The sequence below is a fragment of the Prinia subflava genome, chromosome 3, assembly GCF_021018805.1.
Source record: "Prinia subflava isolate CZ2003 ecotype Zambia chromosome 3, Cam_Psub_1.2, whole genome shotgun sequence".
Taxonomy (NCBI): domain Eukaryota; kingdom Metazoa; phylum Chordata; class Aves; order Passeriformes; family Cisticolidae; genus Prinia; species Prinia subflava.
In genome coordinates, this window is record NC_086249.1 from 59,477,766 (window position 1) to 59,505,715 (window position 27,950).

Genomic DNA, 27,950 nt, shown 5'->3' on the forward strand with positions numbered 1-27,950 from the left:
GTGAAGACTTAATTACTGCTCACATATAAAGTAATACCTTACACAACTCCACTGAAAGCTGAAAGGTAACATATTACACTACCTCCAGAGGTACAGCATGCAAGTCTTTAAATGTGCAAGCACAATTATCTTGAAAGCAACTATAAATCAAGCCCATCAATTAAAACACAGTCTCCAGAACTGTTACAGGCAAAAAGAAAACTCATTCTATCTCAACTTGGAAGTGTCATCCAAAGAAAAGCACCTCTTTTGTATCTGAGCACTCTTAACTGGGAAGTGACAAGTACAGCTACTCCATCTGCCAACAACAGAACCTTGACCAGGCATGGGCAAATCGAAATGAACTGAAACGGATCAGTAAGTGACAACACTGCACTCAGAATGAGAAGCAGGAGGAGATGCCACCCTGCTGACCTCAGCGCCTACTAATGGTGCTTGTAAAGAAGCAGCTGCTTCTTGTTCTCAAATATAGAGAATAGAGAAAAGTCTTAGCAGAAAACCCTTAAGAGCTTTGATATCAATATATTTAATGGAATAGTAGAGGAGAGGCAGTAGTAGAGAAGATGATCAACTGGGATCAGCTCCAAGTGGAATATCTTATACAAAGACTGGAAATGAACAATAGCCCCAGAAAAAGAAATAGTAGTCAAGTTTCTGTATGCCTTCCCAAACACTGAAAATTTTTGCCGCATGAAATGTTAGTAATTCAGTACAGTGTGCAATCATTTCTCGGAAGGGAAAGGGAAGGTAAGGGGATGAATGTGAAAAATAGCTAGGGAGACAGAAGGAAAAGAAGGGAGTCAGTCCCACAAAATCATGTTTTTCCACAAGTACTAGTATATTGTAACAGAAATCTCTGAAGGCAGGAAGGAGTACAAGATCACATGAAAAGAGAGCCAATCACTTAGGCACAACTTCAATGCCTTCTCTCAAAAAAACCTCTACAGCTGTTATGACGAGTCAACAATTTTATTACAAGTTTTTTGCCATTTTACAGGCATTTAGCATCTTAACTTGAAAGGTAAAGACTCTAATTATAAAAGCATGTGTTAGGGGACAAACATGAAATGAAATTTCAAAATCAGAACCGTTTTCTTTAAATTCTGCACCAATGGCAAAACTCATATGCAGCTACAAACTGCTAGTTCAAATTACATTAGACATAAATTACAGAAATTTAGCAGTATTTGACCAAAATCTTTGTTTAACAATTATACTAATTTCAACACTTACATTTCGACTTAACTTAGCAATGTATTCGTAATCTGTGGTTAAAAACCAGTAAGGCAAACAATGTCCTCTATTTTGTTTCTCTAAATGATAAGAATAAGCCTGAAGAAAGAGCTTTGCTGTGCTCTCTTGAAAATTCTAAGCAAGCTAAACTATAACTGAGTGACCTATTAAGGCCAAATACATTTTTGTTCCATTTCCTTTCTAACATTAATAATAAAGAGAAAGCCTAGCCCTATCTAAAAATAAAAATGGGTGCAGAAGATCTACAGCTTGGAAACAACAAAATGCAGAGTTGTAAAACTCTCAGTTCTCTCGAAGAAACATTTTTTGTCACATGTACAAAATACACTGAGAATAGAGGCCAGTTCCAGAATAGTTTAAGGGAGAAGAACAGTGACTATACTACACTCCCTTTCACTCACAATAGACAATTCATATCTCACCGTGTAGATTGTGATTCCAGGAAAAAGTGTTTCACATTTTGAATTTCTACAGTTTTAAACTTGCTTACACTGCCTGAGCATACACAGAAAAATAACAAAACAATGCTGAATTTTCTTGTAATATGGGGGGGGGAAAAAACCCATTATAGTGAATTTAATCTTGCAACAAGTTTCATCTACGGTCTTGAGATGAATATACATAGTGCTCTATCTCTAGGTCACAAGTTCCCAACCTAGGTCCATTTTAAAAAGAAGCATATTTAATTTACCTGTTTTTTCTTCTGTGCTTCATTAGAGTCTAGCACGGAAGTGGAAACAACAGGCAAAGATTTCTGTGCTGCCTTCAAAGCAGCAGGGTTGTACACAGTTTTTGTCAAGCCAGTAGAAGTAGATAAAACCTATAGGAGGAAATCATTTTATTTTTTTTGCCAGTGAATTTCAATCTTTTAAAAAACCCGCATGAGTGCTTAAAAATATATAAGCATCTTTTTTTTTTGTCTCCTTTGATGATACAGAATATAAAAATTTGGCGTAGCAATTATATTTGGAGTTGTAGAAGCTAAACACTTTCTGAAGAGGCAGCACCACATCAGATATGTAAGCTATCAGCTTATAAATCCTCTCCACTGAGATTTCGTATATACTTCCAAGTCTCAAATACATAAATATTTACGTATTTGAGCATAACTAGGGAAACAGAAGACTGAGATTTTTGCAAGAGTAACTGTTGTTTTTGTGTTTTGAAGTCTAAAATACAGTATTTCAGGGCTGCATGAATTTTCCAAGCAAAATTTCAACATAATTTTAGAGACCAAGGTCCAACATAGAGACAACAGGTTTCTTCATATGTAGTTGGTGTGAAGTAGAGCTTGCACAATCAGCAAGTAGTAACTCAAGTACAGGGAAGTCTTCAACATTACACAGCAAAAGAAGAGACTCTTATGTCTCTGTTCTCTTTCCTACATTTGTAATGAGGTATGAAATTTCTCCATGACTTACTGAGAACACTGATGACTTCTTGACAATCTCACTAAAACATACTATGCACATCTCCACAATACCTGAAGATTTGAGCTATTCTGTTTTCTTTGCATGTTTCTTAAAGAGTCTTTTGGGCATGCTAATATTGAAAAATCCATGGCTAAGTCTTAGAGATAATATAGGCATGATCTTGTTCACCTTGTTAGCAAATGGAAGAAATTATGCAATTGGTATGATTTCCAGGAGTTTAAAAATACTTTGTATTTATTAGAAAATTAAACAATGCATGCAGTTTCTACTGGTCATCATGCACTCCATAAAACAGACAAAATGCCCACCCAACAGGAGGAAAAAAAAGAGACAGACAAGAAACAGAAAGACAGAAAAGACCAAGCAATTAGAAGAATTTACAACAGGAACAGTTCATATAAACCCTCTGCACTTCAGTGTGATATTTATACTACTTCTTCCCACAGTAAAGTGTTTTCAAGAGTACGCAGTGCATAGAAAATAACAGCAAAAAGAAATCAACATGTTATGGAGTACTATAGAAGGTGGTACAAAATGCAAGCTCTAAGAAGGCCATTACAAAGATGAAGGATTTTTTCTAAATCTATTAAAGAACATTAAAGTATGCATATCCCAATATAAAGTTTCTATTACAAAGTAGCTTTAGGACAGGCTACAAGACAAACAGAGGATCAAGCAAAGACAAAAATATTGACACATTCCTTTTGTCCTGAACTTTCTTCAGGGCAGAGTGAACCACACCACCTCGTCTCTTTTATGCAGGAGATGTAAGGAAAGACACCACAGCACCAACATGGACAAGTCAAAAGCAACACTAAGGTCTTCTAAATCACTTAATACTACTCAAGAGAAGAAACAGTATGAATACTGTGAATCTCTTCAAAAGTCCACAAATTATGAGTCCCTATACAGACCTTACAAGGTCTCATAGTGACTGTTTTATCACCTTTTCCTCCTGCTTTTTGGGGAGAATAGCTACCTCCTTCCTCACTCATTGCAAAGCTCTTGTCAAACCGTGCACTCCATCAGGTGCAAAGAATCATCTAGGACATGACATCTCTGTTTTTTGACAGATGTCAATCATTTTATTTCCAATGGTTATAGAATATAATGACTGCAAACTAAGCAAGATATTTCCTTGTAAAGAGGCAGTAGTAGTTAAAACGAAGTAAAATCAAGTTTCAGAATCCTACTAAAAATGTCAAAGGAAACTGCTGTTTCACAACAAATCTGGTGAACAGCCCAGCCGCTCAGCAAAATTACACTTGTACTACAAGACAGCAGAATAGAAAAACATTCTAGCATAAAATTTACTCTTTGTAGAAAAGTGTTTCATGATAACTCAACTCTTACACAATGAAGAAAAAAAAAGTATTTCCATTCAGGCTGAAGCAGACTTCCTATTTCTAAAGCAAGCATGCATTATGCATGCAAAATGTAGTTCAGGAATACACAGCAAGTTGTTTAATCTGCAACTAATTTAGAGTACCAAGAATGGAACTAATCAAATTAAAAATACAGGCAAGAAGCCTTGATCAATGCATTTAGGTGGACTGCTCAGCTTGAAATGAATCAAAGACACATTCTCTAATATTAAAACTGGTATTATCAACTTCAAGTATTATCACCTTTCTATATTAAGTATCTCCAGGGGGAATTTGACCTGTTAGACGTCACTTAATCCATCAACTGGCATACTGAAAAGGGTGGGAGGGGATGTGCATGGGGAAATACAGTGGATGCTTCTCTTATTTCAGGTCAAGCTAACTCACAATAGAAAAGATATATACCTAGACAGAGAATCCTGTTACCGGGTAAAACTTGCTGTCTTTCTACTACAAGTTTTCTGAAATGAATGTTAAAAATATTGGAGAAGCCTGTCCCCTGAAATGCTAAATAGATGTAGAAACATGCATTATAAACTTTGCTACTATAGTAAACACATCAACCACTTTGTATTCTGAAAATTGGAACCAATGGCGAAAATACATAGCTCATAACCACAATTCAGATGCACCTTTCCTACCTTACCTCTCTTTGTCTTTTCTATACTGATTAGTTTCCACCTTTATCTTTTACAAGTACTGCAAATTGTAAAATTAAATAAAATGATAAGTGTTTACAGCATCACCTTTTAAGGGGCACAGAAGTCCAGAAACATTTTTATAGAACTGCTTTTTATAGTGTAATATATAATGTTAAGGTTTATTTATTTTTAAAATTTATTTTTATATACTTCTAAATAACTCAGGATGATGGAACAGATCAAGTTCTTTTTATGACTGAATAAAAGGAACCTGATAGATCAAATAAAATCCAGAAAACAGCAGCCTTTTTCCTATTTATAATCATTTAGCCATCTGCTGAGTTTTGATTCATATACTAATCCTTCACAAATTATTTTATTCATAGTTATGAAACAATATTGACACAAGGGGTTTCATAAAAAAATTAATTCTACTGAAAATAAATATGAGAGAAGAGACATTTTCTTACCTTTTCAGTTGTTGGAGTAACTGGCTTTGACACAAAACCCAGTCTATCCTTCACAGATAATTTAGTCACATTCTAAGAAAACAAAGCAAAATTACAGTTCAAATGTACACTACAAGCATTAGCAATTTAGAAAAAATATTTAACTAATAAAATCAGAAAGGAAAATATTCAAACTGTTAATAAAATTAATTTTAGATATTTGATTTTGCAGTTAATATATGTCTATAATAGGAGACAAATACGAAGCCAAATTTGTAATCAAAGATTATCCTACATATTTTTTGCAAGAAGTCCAAGACATGCTAGCAGGCCCTGCAGGATTATCTGCACAGGCCCTTTTAAATACATTACAATTCTTGTGTTCTATACTCTGCTATTTGCAGATTACATCTGCATCAAATGCAGGAAGTTGTCTGAACTTAAACTATAAACGTGTTCTGATTTGTGCTGGTCTTCCTTTCCAGAAATAAAACCACAGTGGTGATGTAATGCTAATAATGAAATGTTGCAAATATAATAAAACATTAAAGACTATTTCTAATGGGAGTAACACACCAGATTCTGTCATTGTTCACATTAGTACTGTGGTTACATTTTTCCTCTTATTAGGGGCGATGTACAAATTACAGAGCTTCATTTTCTAATGGTTTTAGGTGTTTAACAGACAAAATACATAAAATAAAATACATTAAAAATTAGCTTTTAGTTCTTTAGAGACTCACTTCATTTTGAAATCTGACACCAGGAATATAACACAACAATCCTGAAACAGTCTGAGAGCCTGTCAGTTTTTCTTTTTAAACTACGTAAAAAGCTACGATACTAAAAAATTAAGCACCGTGCTCATGTAAAAAAGCCAAATATCATTGCACTGAGGAAAACACCACTAACAATGTAAGCAGATGCAATTTGAAGTAGTAAATGTGCACTTGCACTGTAGAAGTAACTGGTACACTCATACACTATGGAAGCTATTTCAGAAAGAACAGGCAGCTGAGTGTCTCACTACAATACAAACCTGGGCGACTTCTGTGTTGGCCCCCTGTGCTTCTGCAGGTTCAATATTACTCGCAGGTACTGGGCCGAGCCGCTCCTTCACCGACTGCTTCACTACAGGCAAAGTGGGCTGCTGCACTAAGGGCTGGATCACCTGGAACACAGCCCCAGCCCCCAAAAGGCACAGCACAAGATTAACAATAACAGGCTGCTACAGTCATTCAGTTAGCACACAATGAAATTACAATGGGATTTACGTTTGCGCTCCCTCCCTTCTACCATTCAATGGCTTTTTTACCTAACGGGATAAACAATCACTTCATGCGATTGACAATGTTATACTGAATATCTGTGTAGTGCGAGTGGCAGTAACATCCATTTTGCACTTGCAGCTTACGGAAGTGACTGAACAACTCTGATTTTATTGCTATTAATTACATTTACTCAGCCTAACTTAAATTCTACCTCTTAGAACAAAATAAAAGGTAATAAAGAAGTCTTCTGATTCTTCTCACAACTCTTTCATCATCAACCATTTAGTTATGAAAAGACAGAATAAAAACTTGGATCACAAAGACCCACTTTTTATTTACAGTGATAGTCACTTTTCATCTCCTATGTGCTTAACTTGGACAAATAGAAAAAAAATGGTACAGAAATGTGCAGTCATGGGACTGAAGAAAAGAGAGCAGATAATCTTTGAATCCACCATGGATATACCCTGACAGCTAACATCTTTCCTTTTTTTTTCTTTGACAAAAACATTCAACAGTTAAGATCAAAAAATATGCTTCCAAGCAAGCTTATTGTCATATTTATAGCTCTCAGAAGGTCACCTAATCCATTTCTCCACTGTAGGGCAAAGTCAGTTATGCCATTACTGACAGTATCTATCTATCTCATTCTTACAGATTTCTGATGAAACAAGTCCTGTCACCTCTTTAGGCAAAAGTGCTACAGTAGGCTTTGGCATTAGAAAATGTTTTTTTAAATATTTAACCTAAATCTCTTTGTGCTGCCTTTTAAGCCCTTCCTGTTAGAATACTAACAGGAGGTAGATAAAACAGGAATAGAACTTCCTGTTTTATCTACCTCAGATATGGAGAGCATATTATTTTCTGTTTCCTGGCAGAAGCCTTTTATTTGATCATTTATCATAGCTGACTCCCACTACCTTTACCTAAGTACTTCCACCGCTCTCAAAAATTCTGCAGCAAAAGTTTTCCAAAGTAATCCTGCTGATAAAATAGCAATGGTTATGCAATTGTGCTGGACCAGACACTACTGAAGGGACAATTTTAAAGTCAACTGACTTTACACTGAAGAAAATTCAAAAGCCTGTCTTTGGTGGCTGCTGGAGCCCATGTTTCCAAGGATTCTCCACAGAGAGAGAAAAGCACAGAAGTTGAATTAAAGCCTTTAGAGAAATTAGAATACATGAAGCCACGCATACATAAAGTAGAGATTTAAGCTTTAACTTTAAGAAAATACACTCTAAGTACCTAACTGCTACCTTAAAGTTCAGAGCTTCAGGCATAGTGATACAGTTTTACACATAACAAAAATATAGTAGAGTACTGCTCATAACTTTAGGCATAAATTTTACACAAGTAAGAGAAAGTTTTTTATGCACAATAAGACAGAATTTTTACATTAGTAAGATAGAGCTTTTTAAGTTAATAGATATGCTATATGATTGATATGCTATATGCTTAAGTTTTTGATACTGCTTTTCATGGTTTTTCAAACTTTAAGAATTGGACTTAGATTGGGTAGTTCATAGATAAAGGTATGAATATGCATTTATGACTTATGGATAAAAAGCCTCTGGGTTGGGAGTGGAGGTGTCGATCGATCGATTTCTGATCTATCGATCCAATCTCCACCTTCTGCAGCCTGAGGGGAGAGCCCTGCCTGGGAGCTGAGATGGGATTTCTAAGGTACTCTCTATTGCAGTCCTTGCCGCTTGGGCTCAGGGCCCGGGGGTCTCCCTCTGCCTCTGCGGCACCTACTGTGGGAATGCTGCTTGGGGCTGGGGACCCCGGGATCCATTCCTGCCCCCCTGGCCCTGCTGCTGGGAACACTGTCTGGGACAGGAGCTGGAGCAGGAGATTGCATTGTTCTGAGGCTGGGATTCTGTGCTAAATTCTGTGTTAAACTGCTGTTTACCCTGGTGTTTCATCTTTCTGGGATTTTATACTCATAACCATTGTGAGACCGCTCATTCAGAACTCTTTTGCCTTCAGATCTATGCATTTATGCAATAACCAACTTTGCATAAACTTTAAAATACTTTTGGACCTCTAAGATCTTTTAAACTGTAGAAATGGCCTGTTGCAGGTGACTGACAGACAAAATCTGCTTGGAAGCCATTACAAATACAGGTGAAATTAATTAACAGAAATCTTGACAAAAATACAAATATTTATAGTATATGAAGAAGTATAAAGTTTCCCAACTACTCATAGATATGATACCAAATATTAATTTCAATGACAAGAGAAATAAATAGTCATGCTCCTGAAAGACTTATGAACAAAAAATACCTGTTTACTGACTCAACAATTTGTTAACTATCTTGGGGTAGATGAACATAGAAGCATTGCACTTAAAATTTCAATTTCCTATTGAAAGGTTTTTTTGTTACTGTGTGCCTTCTGTTGCTGATAAAAGACTTCAAAATGCAGTGTGCTGACAGGCTGAATGGCTGTTCTTGGTGAGACAGGAACATTTAATACTGTCCCCAGGTCTAAGGGAGATTCATTCTCAAACCAGTGAAGTTAACTTTCAAAAGGTGGTGTGACTGGAAGCTGTTAAGACCACTAAAGACTATGGGACTACTGAAAGTAACAAATATATAGATCAAATGTTTTTTTGGAAGCATAGAGTTAATACTGCATTAATACTCCGAATAGTATAATCAGCAAATAAGATGATAGCATAGTCCAAAGCTATCCTTTGAGTAAGAGACAACGTCTGTTGGAATGCAACTGACAGATTCCACTGCCCTCTTCTGGCTGAGATGAAAATCAAGCTCAGAAAATAAATACCATTTTGAGCAGCACTACTTTAGATAAAACATCAAGATATTACTACAATCTAAAGGGTAATACAGGGAAGATAGTGAGATAGATGCCATTAAAACTAAATTTTTGAAGAGAAAAATCAGGGCAGTTCTTAAAAAGAAGGAGAGAAAGGAAACTAAAAATGCTGTACAGCAGGATTGCCATGGAACATCAGGTCACTGATTTTGAATGATGATGATATACACCATTAAGAGAAATAAGAATCCTCAACTCAGAGCAGCAATTGAAAGAATCCTCTAACAAGTCATTCACATATTATATCTGCATATATAATTAACTGACCATTTCTTCTACAGAGACTGTCCCATATTTTTGAAGTGCAGAATGTGCTGCTCCACACTGATGGCAAATGTAATAGAACAGGATACACAAATATTTTGAAGGACTTGCTACACCAGTCGCTATCTGAGAAGACTCTGCTCAATAACCCACAGAGCCAGGCAGAACCCAAGTTCCCCTTCTGCTTGAATACAACCACTATTGTACTGCAGACAAGTCTGATTTGGCTTGACACAGGTTACAGATCTACCCTTCACAACAGTAACTGCTGTTTGACTTTTTTTAATGTTGCCAATGCTTCTACCAACATGACAACTTCCAAATGGTGTTCCTCGGTAATTCAATATAAAAAAATGTAGATTAGAGTATTTCAGTTGTAAGGGACCTGAAACAATCATCTAGTCCAACTGTCTGGTCTCTTCAGGGTTGACCAAAAGTTAAAGCACATTGGTAAGGACACTGTCCAAATACCTCTTAAACAGTGACAGGCTTGGGGACATCAGCCACCTCTCTAGAAAACCTGTTTCACTGTCTGACCGCTCTCTCAGTAAAGAAATGCTTCACGTCCAGTCTGGACCTCTTGTGATACACCTCCACTCCATTCCCAGACATTCCATCCCAGGTTATCACAGAGATCAGCAACTACCTCCCTACTTAAAAACATCCCTGATCCCTTCCTAGAAAATTAGTCTCTCTAATGCAGTTCTCCTCTTTCACTGCTCTTAGCAAGTCCTTATATCTATGTGTGTATACTTGTGTATACACATACCTCTGCATAAAACAAATTCTTCTGCTGCTTTGTACAACAATATGCATGCTCAATGGAAAGGAAAGGAAAAGTGCTTAACAGAAAAGAGGGAAAACCAGAACCTCTTGGAAGAAAATGCAGATCATCTTTCACAAAAAGAAATATAACTCTGCTGCCTTTCTTATGCTCACTAGAAGAAATAAAAAAAGTCTATACTAATTAAAGCAAAATAGATGTTATTCAGCAGAGAGCTGCATCAAATCTTGCTTGAAATTATAACAGAATGAAATATACCAAAAGTCACAGAACAGCTTTCTTTAAATATCTTCAGTCTCATCTTGCTAATCAACTGCCGAACACTGTATATGAGGTCAAAGAATTTACAACTTAGAGTGACTTTTGGAAATTAATTACATGAAAGAGTAATTATCTCAAAAGGACTTCATTTACTTGACATAAACATTCTCAAAAATGTTTTGAAGATTCTCTTTAACATAATATGCTAGAACAGACTTAGATCCTGTACCTTCTGGGCAGTAGTCTGGATTTGTGGTGCGCTGCCTTCTCGATGCCAATAAACTTTAATAAAACGATTATTTAATACTGCTTCTGTACTTGATATAGCTTTCTTTGCTTCCTCATGTGTGGCAAACTGAATAAGGGCACCTTCTGGATCACCTTGATATGCAACCTAAGATTTAAAAACAGAAGAACAAAACTTACTACACAGAGGATTCTCATTTGTGTCTAAATGATTATTAAATCATTAGCTTTTAGACTTAGAAGCTTAAAATTTACACCCAGTATGTGTCATTAGATAAATACTCTCCATTCAAGAGCCTGTTTGAAAGGCCTAGTGTCAAAATCAACTTTGAGTTTATGCTAATGAACTTTAAGAATAGTTAAAAAAACTCCAACGAAGTAAAGCAAAACCCCCAGTCAAGCAGTATTTCCATTTGTAAATATGAGTAGTTATTTGAAAGACAAAAGCAAACATCAGCAAAGTAAAGAAAATTACTAAAAAAAATGCAGGGGCAGATAGTAAATGCCCTATCTAATATCAGAGCTAGACAGCAAAGTTCATTTTGATTTCCCTCCACTGAGCATTAACACATTATTTTAGCTTCAAAAGCCAAGATTATACTCTTTGCAAGAAGAGCATAGCTTGCAGTCTCCATATACATATCTGTATCTCCATACACATCCATATTTTACTCGTCTATATGAATAATACTGCCTGCCAATACACCTATATTCTTAGGTAAACTACAGAAAGGCTTAAGAAATATTTAATAGCAATTGAGAGAGATTTAAAATCCCTCCAGTGTTCAGACAGGCACAGAAGGTTTATTCTGTACTGTATCTGTACATACAAAAATATTGTACCTCTTCATTCCAGCCCTCAGTGTGAACAAGAGAGAGTTTAGAAAAATGCAAGGTAGCATCTGAAACTTGGTGACAATGAAGCACGGTGGAAGGTCATACTGAGTAGCTCAGAGACTGGGTATGAAATACTGACATTACACATGCAGCCTGCATACCTAACATCAGCCTAAGTCAGGCCCTACCTCTTTCATAGTTTTCTTCTCTCAATTGCTTACTGGGTGACTCCAATAAACTACCAAGTAATCTCAAGGGACAAATCATCATTACCATGGAACTAGAAAGCAATTACGTCACAGGGACTGCTTTCTGCATGAGAAATACAGGTTTTCTGTATTTACAATTTATTTCCGAATATACAGAGCATTTATGATAGCAGATCCAAACTTGAGAAAATGGGTGAGAAAAACTCAAGTGCAATCAATTTTCAATGTTTTAAACAATGTCTCTTGAAAGTCTTATCTCTGAGGAACACATCTGTTCAAAATCTAAAAGCTGACTAGAACATTTCATTTCTGCTTCTTCAATGGTAATATCATTAAAAACAAAGAGATCTTGTTTAAGAAACAAGTTTGGAAAAAAATAAAGAGTTTCAGGGAACCAGGAAAAAAACTGGCATTCTGCTTTTAGCAACCACTATTACCTTTACATTAAAGCATACTGCTTTCTCTTTGTTGACTCTTACCTGCAAGTTGACTAAGTTTCCAAACTTACTGAAGTGCTCATTAAGTTTGCTGATGTTGTTAAGATCTGGGGGAACTTTTCTCAATTCAAGTTTCGTATTTTCATTTCCAAACTGCACTTTCTTCTGGAAACCTGGACTATTTGTTCTGTTAAAATTTTGCCTGCAATAAAGAAAAAATCAAGCCAGAAATCCATAGCAAACCAGCAAACACAATGTTAAATTGTATATGCTTACACGGAAGCATGTATGTATGAGATACAAAGATCTGCAGACTTAAAAAATAATGCAATTTTAGAAGAGTGAAGGAGAGTGCAGAACACATGCTCACACATCTGCCACCTTCCCCACTGATTTTCTCAGCATACCCCAGCATATAAATCTGTGAGATAATTCACATTATTTGCTCATGTCAGTAATTCCTGACTTCCACACTGCTTCTCTCCAAAAACTGCTTCCTAGCTATTCCATGAAATTTCCCCACTACTGCTTCAAATAACTATTACTTCAAGCCTCTCCTCACTCACAGCAATCTCTTAAAATACCTTCCAACCCTGCACCCTCTGGTTTTTTTCTCAGTAACATACCTGGCAACTCATATCAAAATAGTAGGGATAAAATTCACATTTCACAACTAAAATCGGTCATCTCTAACAACCATCACAGTGCAGCTTCCCTGTTTCTTAGGTCATGCCAACTTTCAAGGAGCAGATCTTAGTATCATCCAAAGCAACTTCATCTATCTCCATACTACCTCTGATTGAAGACAGTCAAATACATACAAATCTAGTATGATTTACTTAAGTAGCATCAGTGTACTCACAGTTTCACCTACGTGCAATTTATAGACATATATATGTATTTCAGATTACAACAAAGCAGTTCACAAAATTCCAACTCTTAAGCTAACACTGTGTTAACAGTCACTCACTTGTCAAACCAAGTCTTCTTTGTAGGAACTCCTCCATCCCCTGCACCAATTGTTCTTTTTCTGGATTCAGCATCTACCACTATTCTCATACTACTTTTATTTGGAGGTTTTTCTGTAAATAGATGAGAAGATTTTACTTTTATAAAATTTATTTTCTGCGTATTTGATTGTAAGTAAGTATTTTGCTCAGACTGAATTTGCACTGCAAAGCACAATTGTTTATTTTGAAATTACTATGATTCTTGTTCTGACTGAATCAAACCTTGGTCACAGACTTCTCTTCTTTACTATCAACAGATGCTGTGACAGATCAAAATAGCTAATAGCACTCACTTTGTCACAGTAATATCACACATACAGAAGACAAAAGAGGTGTGACAGAAGGCATTTGCCTTGAGATGACTGCGCTCTGATTCACAATGATTCACAATGTCCCATGCACTACTCTGAGGCTCACACCACTCCAGCTAACACCTCCATTCTACTATTAGATGGCACACACAAAAATGGTCATGATAGGAAATGCACAGTACTCCAGGGCACGAACACCTAGGAGCAAGATTTATGGATGGAGTGGGAAAGGAGTCACTTTTGCTGAAGAACAGGAATCACACTGGGGGACTCCTCACTGAAAATACACCAACAGAAACATAGTAAGATTAAAGATAAATACATACATATGCAAATAAAAACCACATTAAAAATGGTTTTATCCCTCTTCCATTCTCATTTTATGTGCTGTGCTTCTTCTCAGGGCCATACGAACTGCGAGGTTAAGGTTACTTGTACATAAAACTGCTACCAGATAAAAATGATTCCCTCCTCTCTGCAGCAAAAATCCTGAGGTTCTACTACAGAAACATTAACATTTTTCTGTACGAAAGATATACAAAGGGACCAGTTATTTCAGCTAAGAGTAAACTGTGCAATACTATAGCAAGGTATTTCATTTTACCTGTAAAAATGCACACACAAAGCAATTATATACACAGTTCCCTATTCAACTAAACATCTCTTAATTCCAGAAGATTTTAGAAAAATGCAATGTTTTCCAGGTATCTCTGAAAAGTTCCTCAACCTGCATAATGTAAGAAAATCAGCTAAAGTAACTAAGTATAGCTTTGAGAGCATACCTCTGGGTGGTAGATCCATATCACCTGATGTGAGTCCTATCAAATTTGGTCTTTGGGCATGTACTCTATGTCTATACATAGGTCTTGAAGTATTTGTTATACTTGGAGCTTCTGGATTATAGCCATCTGTGTCATACGCTTCTGGTAACAAAGAAATTGTCTAATTAAAATAAATTGCAGTTAAAACCCCTAAGGTTTCAAATATAACATTTAATTTAATTACAAGACAGAGTTACAATAAAAGAGTTGTACAACCACTATCATAAAAAACAGTCGTGTCAAGTTTTCTGCTTAAACACAATGAAAATACTACTCTCCAGTCAAAATTCACATTTTATATGCAAAATTTACTTCCATCTTGAACTAAGTCTGAAAAGAAGAATGTTAATTTACTGTCACAATCCATATGATACAAACTTATTCTCAAACTATGACATTATCGTCTCTATAAAGTACAGTATAATATGAATCAATGTTATTCTATTTAGCAAACCTTGTGGGCAAAGCCTCAGTACTACACCTGCTGTAAAAAGAGAGGGTGGAGCAGGAGGCGGCTGGTGATGAATTCCCGTGGTAACAACAGTAGGAACTGAGCTGGTTGCGGAGTTTGGGGGGGCATCCATGCCAGCAGGTTGCAATGGTGGAAGGGGAGGGGGTGGTCCTGTCAAAAACAAAGGAAAATATTGAATTCATTTGTTATCCACTACACTTTCATTACACTCCACTCAAAAGGAAACTGATCTGCAATGCTTTTAAGGCTATTTAGAGAAAAATGGGGCTGAGAGGGCACATCTGCAGACTTGAGGCTGCACCATAAATTCACATGAAGCCACCCCCAACAGCAAATGACTCAGAACTTGGATTAGAGAGAAAAGCATTTGAATCATTTAACATTTCTCCAAACACCTTCTCTCTACAAGCAAAATTTAATTGCTAGCCCAGTATTCATCTTTACCAACAGAAGCATTTTAAAACTCAATAAAAACTGGTCAAAGAAACAAATTCCATTTTTAAAATAAAAGAATTATTTTTAATATAACAAAAATATTCTATGATGACAATAACTAACTTGATTGAAATTATTTTTCCAAACGCCCAAGAAGGTTTCCAAACAACCTTCAACCCTAATGGAACTCTTCTTAAAATTGAGGGGTTTGTTTGTTTGGTTTGACTTTTTTTACAACAGGTAATGTGACACTTTCAAAGCTAAGCAGTCAAGCCCAATCTTCAGTTTAATCACTGAGAGGAGCAGGTTTTGGAAGAAGTTATAAAGTGATGTATCTGAACTTGTGAAACGTGAAAATAGCATGTAAGGTAGAACTGACCAACCTATAGGAGATTACACTCTGTATTACATGAAATAAATGTAATAAATGTAATAAATAAATGTTCATTCATATCTTTCTTAAATATACTATCAACAGGAAATTACATCAGTTTAAGATATTTTTAAGCAGTGTCAAATATCAATTACTCCTGAATAGTTTTACCAAGTGGGACACCTAAGTTAATAAAGAAGAGATAAAGGAATAATCACATAAAACTAACATAATAGCTTTTAAACCATACAAGGTAACTGAGACTAAACTTTGTCTACTTTATAAATGACAGCCAGGCAGATAAATTTTCATGTAAGTTTTAGTGCTTCAGCGGAAGTACTTTCCAGTGAAACAGTAAACAAAGTGTAAAGCTTCTTAGTTACTTTACAAGTTTAGTCTCAAAATTAATCCCAAATGTTATTTGCAGGTATAAATGTGATGTGGTCATGAATTATCTTTACTTCTATTAATATAAATGAAACAGTAAGGATCTGTTGTGTCCAGGCCTTTCCTTTCTTTAACAGTAGTCAATTTTGGACAACTTCTCTGTAATACTCAAGGAATTTAATTTTGCCATGTCATGCTTTACTTGAAAATATTATTCCATATTAAAGAGTGACATTTGACACACAATATTTTACAAGAACCATCTCTCCAACAATTATCAGAAAGAATAATTCTGAGGTAAGCTATGCCATAGTAGAGCTCAGTTCAACTTTCTATAATGCAGCTGGGATTCTTCAAAACAGCTTTTTGCACTGTGTACAATTCAAGTCAGATCCACGTTTTTCTACTAAAAATGGAATTTAATCTTTTTTAGTTACCTGTTACAGGTGGAAGGCTAGGTGGTAAGGGGCCTGGTGGTGGTACTGGAGGTCTAAGGTTAACAGGAGGAGGACTCAGAATTGGTGGAGGGGGAGGAAGTCCAGGAGGAGGTGGTCCTTCGACAACAGGGGGTTGTGCTGGAAAAGGCAGAATGCCAGGAAGATTCACATCTTCTACCACTACTGGATCACTTCCATGATCAAAAGGGCACATGTCTCCTCTCATACAGAAACCCTTCTCTGAAATATCAAAAAGAACTGATGTTAGCATTCAACAGCTGTAGCTTGATTCAGAATACATACAAGACGTAATGTGGCAGTTTGTAAATTAAGAGCTCCACATACCAGCAGAAGCTTAGATTAGAAAATGAAATCGACCATTAAACTTTATTGTTAACAGTCAGCACACACGGACATTGCAGAAACTTGCTAGCACAAAAGTGTTCAATTCTTCTTGAAGAACTAATTCTGCACTGAATTATAACAAATAGTGAAAGCAAAGAATGAAATCTAGATATCATCACATTAACAAAATCAATTTGTTTCTAAGCAAAAAGTGCAGACACTAGGACTGAGAAACTCCAATTAAAAGTTGGATATTAATATTTTGAAATTCTAACATGAGCAAATTCACTCGTTTTTGTCCTCTTCTGCAATTATTTCAGGAAGCATTATAAACATTTGCCATAGTTTAATGTGATTACACAAAAGAAAAGTTTGCTATTTAGATATAAGCTATGCACTTGTAAATATTAAATATATATAAATAAAAATCAGTCTACATTCACTTGCTTTCTTTCATACACAAGTCAAACATAGAAGCGAGTCAGAGAAGGGCCACAAAAATTACAAGAAACCCGAAGCACCTTTCTTATGAGGAAGGGCTGAGGGAGCTGGGGCTGTTCGGAATAGAGAAAAGCCTCAGAGCAGTGATTTTAAGTACTCACTGCAGCCTTTAAGTGCTTCAAACTTTTTGGTGGGACCTGAAGTGATAGGACCAGGAATCATAGTTTTAAACGAAAACACCGTGGATTCAAAGTAAATATAAGAGAAAGAAATCACTATGATGAGGATGGTGAAACAGTGGAAGATGTTGCCCAGAAAAGCAGTGTATGCCCCACCCCTGGTAACATTCAACAGTCATGCTGGACTGGGCTCTGAGCAATAAGAGCTTGTTGAAGATGACCATGCTCAGTGTAGGGATGCTAGACTAGATGACTTTTACAGGGCCCTTCTAGCCCAAACTGTTCTATTATTAACTGTTTAGCAACAGTGCCCAAAATTGCCACAAAAACAAACAACACCAAAGTACCAGTCAATGCAATACAGGGAAAAGGCTGAAACACCTTCTGGTAAAATAGGAAGAAAGAGGAGGATCCACTTCCTCAAAACATGATGTGGGGAAGCAGTATGTATTACCTCATCTTCAGGAAGAATTATAGAGCATTATATAAATTGAAACGTTAAACAAAAACAGAAGTTCACCAGAGGACAAAGCTGAAAATTTGGAAGTGCAGACAGGGAGAGCAATATGATGAAATCATGTAGCCACTGAAGAGAGAAAACTTCAAAACAAAATGACACAGTCACAATTCCACTTGCTCCACAGTATTGCTGTGATGTACACTGGCAAAGCTATTCTTCAGAAGTACAACTCTGCCAACACTTGAAAGCTCAGTTTCCCATTTTTTTTACTTAAGAAAAAAATTCTAATCAGAGTTCTGAAAGTAAACTGGCCTAAAACTTAAACTCCTCATTGTGGCGCACAACAATAACAACAACAACAAAATCCCTCAGAAGCAACTTTTTGGGGAGATTGCAACTCTCCTGAGCTCACAGGTTGACAGGCTGAATTTAGTTACGCCATTGCCAGCTGCAGCAGCCTCTTGTACAGATTTTGGCACAAGACATTTAAAATACAAGTTGAAGATAGAGTTAAGTGAAAACCTAGCCAGTTTTAAGAAACAGCTACAGAGAAAGAAATGATGGTCTAACATAAGCCTGAAAAGTTTCAGCTCTAGACCTCTGTAGTTAAAAATTGTCTCTTAGATAGGATAGAATGAAATTTGATGAGATCAGTAAGCTGCTAATCATTGTCCAAACCATCAAATACAGTATTTGGTTGGAACACTACATAAGACAGAAAACCTGGGTAAAACTGGGTTTTTTTTTAATAACTTTTTAAAATACTATTTTTCATTTATCGAAAATAGTCCTAGTGAGTTAAAAAAATATACAAATGCTAAAAGAGCAAGCTGTCTAAAGTGAGAAGTGGTACAAAATTTGCATTCAAGAACTGTGCAACAGAAAAAACCCACTATACTAGAGAAGATCAGAAAAAGAAGAGTGAATTACCTCAATCTTTTCAGAAAGGGGACAATCATAGCTGCAGGAAGCAATTAAAAAAATTAAAATATACTTACCATCATAATCTCTACAGCGTTTCTTTGGCAGCGGAGGTCTTCCATAGGAGTTGTGGTCCAGCTGCTCTTCATGGAACTCCGACCAACTTTCAGTAGTGTTATTTCCATGATGAGCAGGGGCAATAACAGTAATAGTACTGCTCAGTGTAGGGACAGGGTAGTGGCCAGATGAAATATTTGTCACCGAAGAAACTGGAGTATAATTGTTCTCTAATGGATCTGTTCTATCCATGTCATATTTTGGCTTTCCCAAATCCCTTTCTGTAACAAAAAAATAATTTAAAAAATTATATTGGATGATTCCTTATCCACCTTTTCACCAGAAGCAGCCACTACTCTCTAACTGTCTTTACTCCACACCAACACAATACACATACACAGTAATTGAAATGTTTTACAGGTTGTCCAAAGTGCCTGTGGAGTCTCCACCCCTGAAATTATTTATTACCCAGCTGGTCCTAAGCAACCTGCTCCCGTTTATTTGCTTTGATAAAGGGTGTTAGACAACACCACCTTCAGAGGTCTCCTCTAACCTCAACTATTCCATGACTCTACATTCCAAACGCTTAACCAGAAAAATAATAATCTGTGAAGTACATAGTCAGACCCTGGGCTATTTTAATAACACCTATATGCACAGTAGAGTAAATACCCTATTTAACTTCAGGCAGAGTACATCTTCAGTGATGCATGTATTGTAAGAACTTCAGATGAAAAGTTTTTCTGAACAACGGGAAGCAATGGCAAGAAAAGGGTAACCATTGCTTTCAAATACTATAAAGTTACAAATCTTTAATGTTTCAAGACAATGTTATTGTTGTATCCTCATTTTGCTGATCTCTGTTTTCTGTTCCACCCAAATGCATGTATTTATTGCATGCAAAGCTTTGCTATAATAGGTGAAATAATAATGCTTGACAGGTGTGAAACACTCCTGGGCAGATACAGCAAATAAAATTACCTTTTACTCTGAATACATACAAACCATTCTCTTAATTTTCTAGTATTACCACCAAATAAACATTAAGTATCACAATTAAGACAGAATAGTTATGTCATGACATAAGTTAATAGACTTAAATAACTCCACATTAAAGGAACATTATGAAATAGCTTAAAGATGGCTCATCAGTGTGGGTAAAACAGGCTTTTCTTCATGTTCTAAGAAAAGGAATCAAAGCTTTCACTATAAAATATGGTCCATACAGAACTGTCATAAAATTTCAGTTTATGTAAAAAATCCTTAAATCAATACTTAATCATGTTGTAATACTATAGTTAAACTGCTGCATGTTATTTGTTAGTAAGCTGTTCAGAAAATATCTGCTCATATATTTTCAGAAATCTGCGTTCCTAGTTTTAAGGGTTACCAAAGCCTGTTTCACAGAAAAAAAAATAATACAAAGGATAATTCTACCAGACTGTTTTTACCCGTACATTGTCTAAGACAGGACAAAGACGTGAAACTACTTTCACTTCTCCAATTTACCATTAAAAACCATTGAGGGAAAAATCACTGCTTTCAGCTGAAAAAGCAACCTCCTTTTTAAAGACATTTAATTCTACAAACTAATGTATTGAAACCTTAAGTCCTACAGATATGTGCACAACTGCAAATATTTACTGTAACTATTTCAGCCCTTCACTTAAGACACTAAAAAGGGGACAAGACCAAAAGAACTGAGCTATACTGTTCTGCTTGAGGAGTCATTTACTGCCAAACAGGCAATTTCAGCCAGTTCCACTTTTGTAGGTGAGTACTAATTTCTGTATCTCCCTAAATCAGATTCTGAGTTTCCTAAAACTTAATGAAATGGAACTAACTTGTATTTTTCTGCCTCTCTTGCAACAACGCTTAAAAGTGGCCGGTACAGTCATGTCAATACAAAGGTATTAAAGAAGAACAGAGGGTAAGAGAGGAAAACAAGCACTGATAACACAATCACAGAAGCCTCATTTCCACAGAAAACAAAGCTAAATTTGAATAAAGGAACAAGAACAGCAGAGGAAACTGTAGCACATTCTGAACACAGTTTTCAAGTTTAGTGTCTAAATTTTGTAGAAAACATTCACCGTATTTTAGAGACCAACTGTTGGTACCTCTGCTTCGCGTTCTGCTCCGGCTTCTGCTCCGGTCTCGATCACGGTCCCGCAACCTCTCTTTGCTCCAACTCCTACTTCGACTCCTGCTGTAGCTCCGACTCCTCCCTCTCCGTCTGTTGTACCGATCCCTATAGGAATCTCTCCTGGGAGGATTTCGGTCATAATCCCTCTTCCGAGAACGTTCATCTTTCTTCCTTTCATCGCGACTTCTAAAAATTAAATATTACAGGTTAATTTCAAGAATTATGAATCCGTAATTTGAAATCTTAACTACTTAAAAACTTTAAGAAATGTCAAACTAGAGAAGAACTATAAATTGTATGTACCTTATGGCTACTTGTTTCTTCTCAGAAGGATTTTTAAAGTAATTTCACTTATTCATTTTATTTTTACCATACTTAAGACTTTAAAACATCTATAAATTTCTGTTTCTGCCGATACTGCATATTTCCCAAACTGGAAACACCAAGACTTAATGAAGGGTATGCTTCTAAATCAGAATTCAACCCCAATATCAAGCAGAATACATATTGCAATATAAACCACAAATCTAACACCAGAATTACACCTAGAACTCCAAGGATGATAGCTGTGCATAACTCAAGGGACAGGTTACAGTGACACACCCTCGCCACTTAACTACATATGCATAATAGCAATAGAAGTCTTTTAGACTTATTAGATGACAACACAGGAACAAAGTATTTCATTCAGCAAAGAATTCAAATACATCTGATTACTGATATAGTACAAGGGGGTAAGTAAAATTTTTTACCTGGTGTCTCTGTAGCGAGAACTTGACTGAGGAGGGCTGTGATTTAATCTTCTAGAGAACTTTTTCTCTCGTTCTTCCTCTTTAACTATCTGAATTCAAAGCATATATATTGGATCAAAACATGAGCACACTAAAATGCAGACTTCTGAATAACCAAATAAAAACTGAGCAATCAGCAGTAACACTAATTAAATTAAAATTAAACACAAATTAAATACTTCAGTCTCTAACATAATTAGAGAAACTTCATAAAATGTTAATTTCTATTTCTAGGAATATTCAAAGCCCTGTTTGAGAGAAAATAAAATAATCAATATTTATAGTGCTGCACTGAAAATATAGCTGCTTTTACTGCAGGTAGACAAAAAACCATATTATGGCTTTGGGAAGATTTGAGAAGGCATGGATATTCAACAACCAACACTAAAGTCTTTTTTTCATCAGCAGGTTATCTAGTTCAGTTCACACTTAAAACACTGTCACACAGGCAAACCTAGGCTGCTACTGAAAAGCACAAACTTACTCTTCTGACTCAATGAACAACAAACACTTGTGACAAAAGGATGTGATCTGGATCAAGTAGCTGAAGGAATGAGAATTGCCATTTAGAATGGCAGCCTGGATCTATGCAGAACTGAAGTATAGCACAACTACAACAGCAATTTTGACCAGAGAACTAATGCAGGTTGTACTGCAGCTCCTACACTATCAATGACTTCACTGACCTCTGCCTCAGCACTTTGGTTTCCCTTTGAAACACCCACTTGTGTTAGAAAAATCATGCAGCAATGCTCAACATGCCAAGCACAAATCTTCTGACTTATTTTCATGTTGCCATGCAATTATTAACAATATTATTAAAAAACAATTATTATTGATATGAACTATAATAAATTACTAATAACTGCTACTAATTAACACTATGAAGCTAAATACACAAGCAAATTACATGAATGAGGAAAAAGATGTATATGTAAATTAAAATCAAAGCCCACCTCCTCTTTTTTTGTCTCCTTTTCTTGGTGCTGAAAAAATTCTACTTTCAGGCTTCCTGATGATGGCTGTTCTGGTGGAGGTAGGTAGCTTTTTGTATTCACAGCATCAAACAATTTTTCCACAAATATCTGAGTTTCTAAAAGTAAAGAGAGGAAATATCCATTATACAAAGCCATGGTTAACATTTGCTTTAAAAATAAATAAATAAACAAACAAACAAATAAATAAATAAATAAAACCCAGACAAGCAACCAAAACCAGCATTTAGCAAAAAGTTAAAACAACACAGTATTTTCTTTAAATACTGTGCTCCTAATTTATATTTTAAAAGGACATTTAGAGAGTCAAAAAACATGTCAATAATGAACAATGTTTCAAAAAGTTTTCAATTCTTGAATTACTTAATGTCTCTTAATAAAGCACCTGGGAAAATATTTCTGGCAGAAATAGAGGTTCAGAGAAAACAGCGAAAGAGGGGTTCAACACTTGCCCAGGGAGGTTGTGGATGACCCAGCCCTGGAAGCATTCAAGACCCTGATAAACCTGGTCTGGTGCGAGGTCCCTGCCCAGGACAGGGGGCTGGAACTAGAGAATCTTTGGGTCTCTTTCAACCCAAACCATTCTATGATTCTGGGCCTCTGTGTGTACTAACAAAACATACACCTAATATATCCAGGCTAACCTATACACCTGGGCTTTTTAAAATTACTTTATGAAAACTGAATTACATTCTACAAAGTAATAAAGCTAATAAAGAGATCAAAGCTCGATTCTACAGTAAATAATTGCTTGAATAAAATGAACAAGACAGAATTTTCACTCAATTTTATGACAAAGCCCATACCTTTCTGAAGAAATACATCCAGCTGATCAACACACAATGCCTTCAGCTCCTTTTCACTTTTATCCTTCTTTACCAAAGCCAGAACATATTTAGCTAGGGCAGATGGATCTGCATCACATCTGCAAATAGATTAGTTTAAAAAAAAGGCAAATTAATTACAGAAATTAATGTCTGAAACTGAAACAATACATATATAGGGCAAAATCATTTCCTACCAGAGCAACAGAAAGACATTCAGGTGTATTTTTCAAAACAGCGTCCAGATACACAACATTTCTAAGTATCACTTTGCTTTTCAAGAGAACATTTGCCTAGAATATTTCCTAACAATACTGCACAGAGAACATCAGAGCAAACTAGAACAAACTATTTTGTAAGAAACAGCTTCAACTGCCTAACTGTTTTGTATTAAAAACAAAGACAACAAATACTTCCCTAATTCCCCAAACATGGAATCAATAATTCTGAATGTAACACTGAGTAACTGTTATCTGGGAAAAGTCAGCCTATCCCATTACAAATTAATACAGTGACACAGTAGAAGTCATCTATGCTACATAAAATAAAATAAAATAAAATAAAATAAAATAAAATAAAATAAAATAAAATAAAATAAAATAAAATAAAATAAAATAAAATAAAATAAAATAAAATATCCCAACAAATCAGACCCTCCAGTATTCTCCTAAATATACTTTTGAACATTCTCATTACTACTTACATATGAACATCATGAAAACTGAAACTGATTTTTTCAGTTTCAAACTTGATTTCAAAAGGCTAAATGCATATATTGTAACAGACACTTCTATAAGAGGTACACTGAAAATGGAGAGAAATTTAGGGGATCAGTATCCAGTTGACATCTGAATTCAGAAATAAACCTACAATTACATACAGAGTGCCTCAATGTAGAAGCTGATGTTCATACGGACATCAACAAAGAACTTAAAATGAAGAAAGCCATGCATCCAGTAGAACAGTGTTTAATATAAGTGGCTTTTTTTTACTATGTTTCACAAATAGGAATCTACCATGAACTTTGTGGTGGTGTTGTAAAGCCTGCCAAAGCAAGTGAGACTACTGCACAAAACTGTACATGTTTCCAAACAAGTTAACTAATGAAATGGTGAGACACTGGTCTTAAGCAACTTAATCTTCTTATTTAGCATATACCAAAGGAAGACTTCAGGGCCTACAAAATAATGCAGGATTCAATGGATGCATACCGGTCATGTGATACAGACAGCTTATTTGGGTGGTCATCAAAGTTTGCACTAGTGTTTTAAAGAACAAAAAAACTGCATCAATGCATCTTAACTGTAAATGCTTTCTAGCAAAAATAACCAATATGGAAAATTAATCTGTGGTCAGGGAGTTGCACTGAATATGAATATTACACAAATACTGCTCTAGCACACAGGTCAAAGAGTCATAACAAAAGAATAAGAAGATTGAAATCCCTTCCACAATGAGTAAGATACAAATACTGAAGCTTAATTACAAATCTAAATGTTGATCATTGAAATTACATTACTTTGGACACTAAGCAAAAGAACCCAAATCCCTAAACAAACATATCACACCACCTAATTCCTCTCACCAGAGAAACTTATCTCCTGCACAGCAAGCAACATCCCCCATGCAAACATATCCACTAAGCAAAGGAAGTTGATCTGTCAGCATCACTTATGGATAGCCTGGGACCAGCACAGAGCCCTGAAGTTAAAGGTCAGAGCTTCAGATGTAACCCAGCATCCTCTAGAATGCAGACACTAGTAGAATTTCATGCTGAAAAACCTACTGCTAGTGGACGTACCACTGTATTCCACGTTAGTCTGCATTATTTATAGATACAGGAAACTGGAGTTCATAATCTGTCTACATTCCAAAAGAACCCACACACATTAAATGAACAAAATGAAAATATATACTGTGAATCAAAAACCAGACTGCACACTCACTGAAAATTCTTCAGAAATTTTTCAATCTAGTTTGCCTCATTCAGATCTAACAATTCTTCATCCAGAAGCAAATATTGTCCAAGCACCAAGCCAGTGCACAACCTGACACAACCTCCTACAGTGTGAGCAGTAGGACTCTTTAACCCTGCAGGCACCTGAGCACGTCAGCCAAGCAGATTATCTAAAAGCCCAGTGTTGAACAGTATTCATCACAGGCTGCAGTGAGGGCTCTCTCTGCCTCCAGCAGGCCCTAAGACCAGCATTTCATGCCCTCTCATTCCTTGAATTTACAAAGTTACTAGCTTTTTTTACTGTTTCTTTATGCACCTTCAACGGCACTTCAGATTTTCAATACTATCCCAGTTTCAAGCTGAATCATGCCATGGAAAATGAATGTGCTGTTTTCATCATGCCAGATGTTTTTTATCCTCAGTTTTTCTCTTCTAATTTCCATTTCCACAAATTTGGTTCTCACTTGATAATACAAACAGTCAGCTGTCATTGCTCAAAATCTGCTACAACTTACCTAAATGATATGTGCACTCAAAATTTACTGGGGAGGTGGGCAGGAAAACAACTTATCAGTCCAGAAGGTAAAAACCTACTGCTCTTAGCTACTACAATATTTTAGTCCTCCAGTTCCTACAGCATTTGACTATACAACAACCTCATATTCAGTTTAAAGCAATTCCCCTTTCATGAGCAGGATAAAAACCGGAATATCTTGTCTAGAAAGTCATCTAGACTGTAACAAAATAAACAAACCATAAACTATCCCCCCAAAAACAAACTAAAAAACCCACAAAACCGCACAACACCAACAAACAACACTCCAAAACTTAAACAAACAGAAGATGTTTAAAAATAATGAACAGTTAATGCTTTCATCCTCCCTGCCATGATGACTTTGGAAATCTTAGCAATCCTGTCCACCCCAAGACTTGAACTCATCTACCCACCTCCAAGATATGCTTATGAAAATACTCTCAATGAAAATGTACTTTTAATTTGCAAAACACAGGATCACTTTCTGCTGAAACTCATGCACATGTTTCAACATTTGTCACCCTGTACAGCCACATATGAACAATGAAAAACACTCATACTGAATTCTACTAGTACAATTATTCCGTGTGTACAGAGGAATTTCTACAACAATAAGAATTGATATGCTTTCAATTTTGGCTACTTAACAAATACTATTCAAAAAAAAATACTAACCGGAAAATTATTTCAAATTGACACTAATTAAGCACTAATGAATATTGAGTTTTGTGGTAGACTGAGATGAAGATGCTTTCATGAATCAACATTAGGATTTCATGTGCTTTCATTAATTTTTTTAAATTAAAATGCAAATGACCTTTACACAGAGTCTGACATCCTATTTTAGGTACTGACTTGAAACAGAAGTCTCCCCTTCTGTATCTGTTCTTAAAAGCTTGAAAACACCCCACAATTAATCTGTCTTCTCCATACTACTGTGAAGACTGTTTCTGTACATAGTGTCTTAAATAGATCTAACAAGTTTATAATCTGATCTTTTATTGCTTTTCAAACTCTTGTAAAATGCCTTTTCTTAAGATGATGCTAAAATTGAATTGCTAACAACCTCAAGTGGTGGAAGAGAGGACCAACTGGTCTCACAAAGTAAAAAATAAATTTAAGGTTTACAAAACTGTGAATAAAGAAAGTCTGCCCAAAAAATTGTTTATAGCTACCAAGAGTTCTAGACATGATCTTTAATCATTTTGTTTGGGGGGAGCCTTTTTAAAAAGCAATTCCTTTCCACCATATCACTCAAACTTATTTCTGAAATGTTCTGTATAAATTCTCCATCCACTGGTTTAGTCAAAATCTGCTGGTTTGGATTATGGGGCCTTAAGTTTTTCTCATAAACAAGATCTTATGTTCTCTAGTTTAACAGTATTTTCTTAAGAGAATAGCAGCCTTTGTGTGTGAATAATACGCAATATGCTTGCTCTGTTTTTGTTGTACATACATGGATTTTTCAGTGATTTTGAGCTACCTTTGTCAGTGTTTCTAAACCTCTTTGTTTTGTACTTTATGCTCTTATAATCAACTTTGTTTTGTTAAAAAGTAATGTAAGAATAAAGAAAACAGGAAAGGCACCCATGCTGATGGCACCAAATACACTGTGTAGAACAAGGATTTTTATTACACAATATATGTATATTTATATTCCTGCAGACTGAAAGATAATAGAGAAAGTTGCTCTGAAAATGAACAAAAATTCTATATTATGATTCTACTGCTCACT

At 35.8% G+C, this 27,950-nt stretch overlaps 1 protein-coding gene across 7 annotated transcripts in view; it reads right to left on the minus strand.

Annotated features, from left to right (window-relative positions):
• RBM26 (RNA binding motif protein 26) overlaps nucleotides 1-27,950 on the minus strand; it is a 50,894-nt gene that overhangs the window by 15,946 nt on the left and 6,998 nt on the right. Inside the window, exons 2-15 of one of the 7 annotated variants that reach the window (XM_063392282.1) lie at nucleotides 23,706-23,824; nucleotides 22,861-22,997; nucleotides 21,866-21,954; nucleotides 21,061-21,299; nucleotides 18,988-19,248; nucleotides 16,565-16,804; nucleotides 14,942-15,082; nucleotides 14,422-14,559; nucleotides 13,289-13,400; nucleotides 12,361-12,520; nucleotides 10,819-10,983; nucleotides 6,202-6,333; nucleotides 5,184-5,255; nucleotides 1,946-2,074 (exon numbers count right to left, since the gene is read on the minus strand). In XM_063392282.1, coding sequence (XP_063248352.1) covers nucleotides 1,946-2,074; nucleotides 5,184-5,255; nucleotides 6,202-6,333; nucleotides 10,819-10,983; nucleotides 12,361-12,520; nucleotides 13,289-13,400; nucleotides 14,422-14,559; nucleotides 14,942-15,082; nucleotides 16,565-16,804; nucleotides 18,988-19,248; nucleotides 21,061-21,299; nucleotides 21,866-21,954; nucleotides 22,861-22,997; nucleotides 23,706-23,824 — 2,134 coding nt within the window. Of the gene's footprint in view, nucleotides 1-1,945; nucleotides 2,075-5,183; nucleotides 5,256-6,201; nucleotides 6,334-10,818; nucleotides 10,984-12,360; nucleotides 12,521-13,288; nucleotides 13,401-14,421; nucleotides 14,563-14,914; nucleotides 15,083-16,564; nucleotides 16,805-18,987; nucleotides 19,249-21,060; nucleotides 21,300-21,865; nucleotides 21,955-22,860; nucleotides 22,998-23,705; nucleotides 23,825-27,950 lie in introns of all 7 variants that reach the window. The other 6 variants (XM_063392279.1, XM_063392278.1, XM_063392281.1 and 3 more) reach the window with 6 other exon arrangements.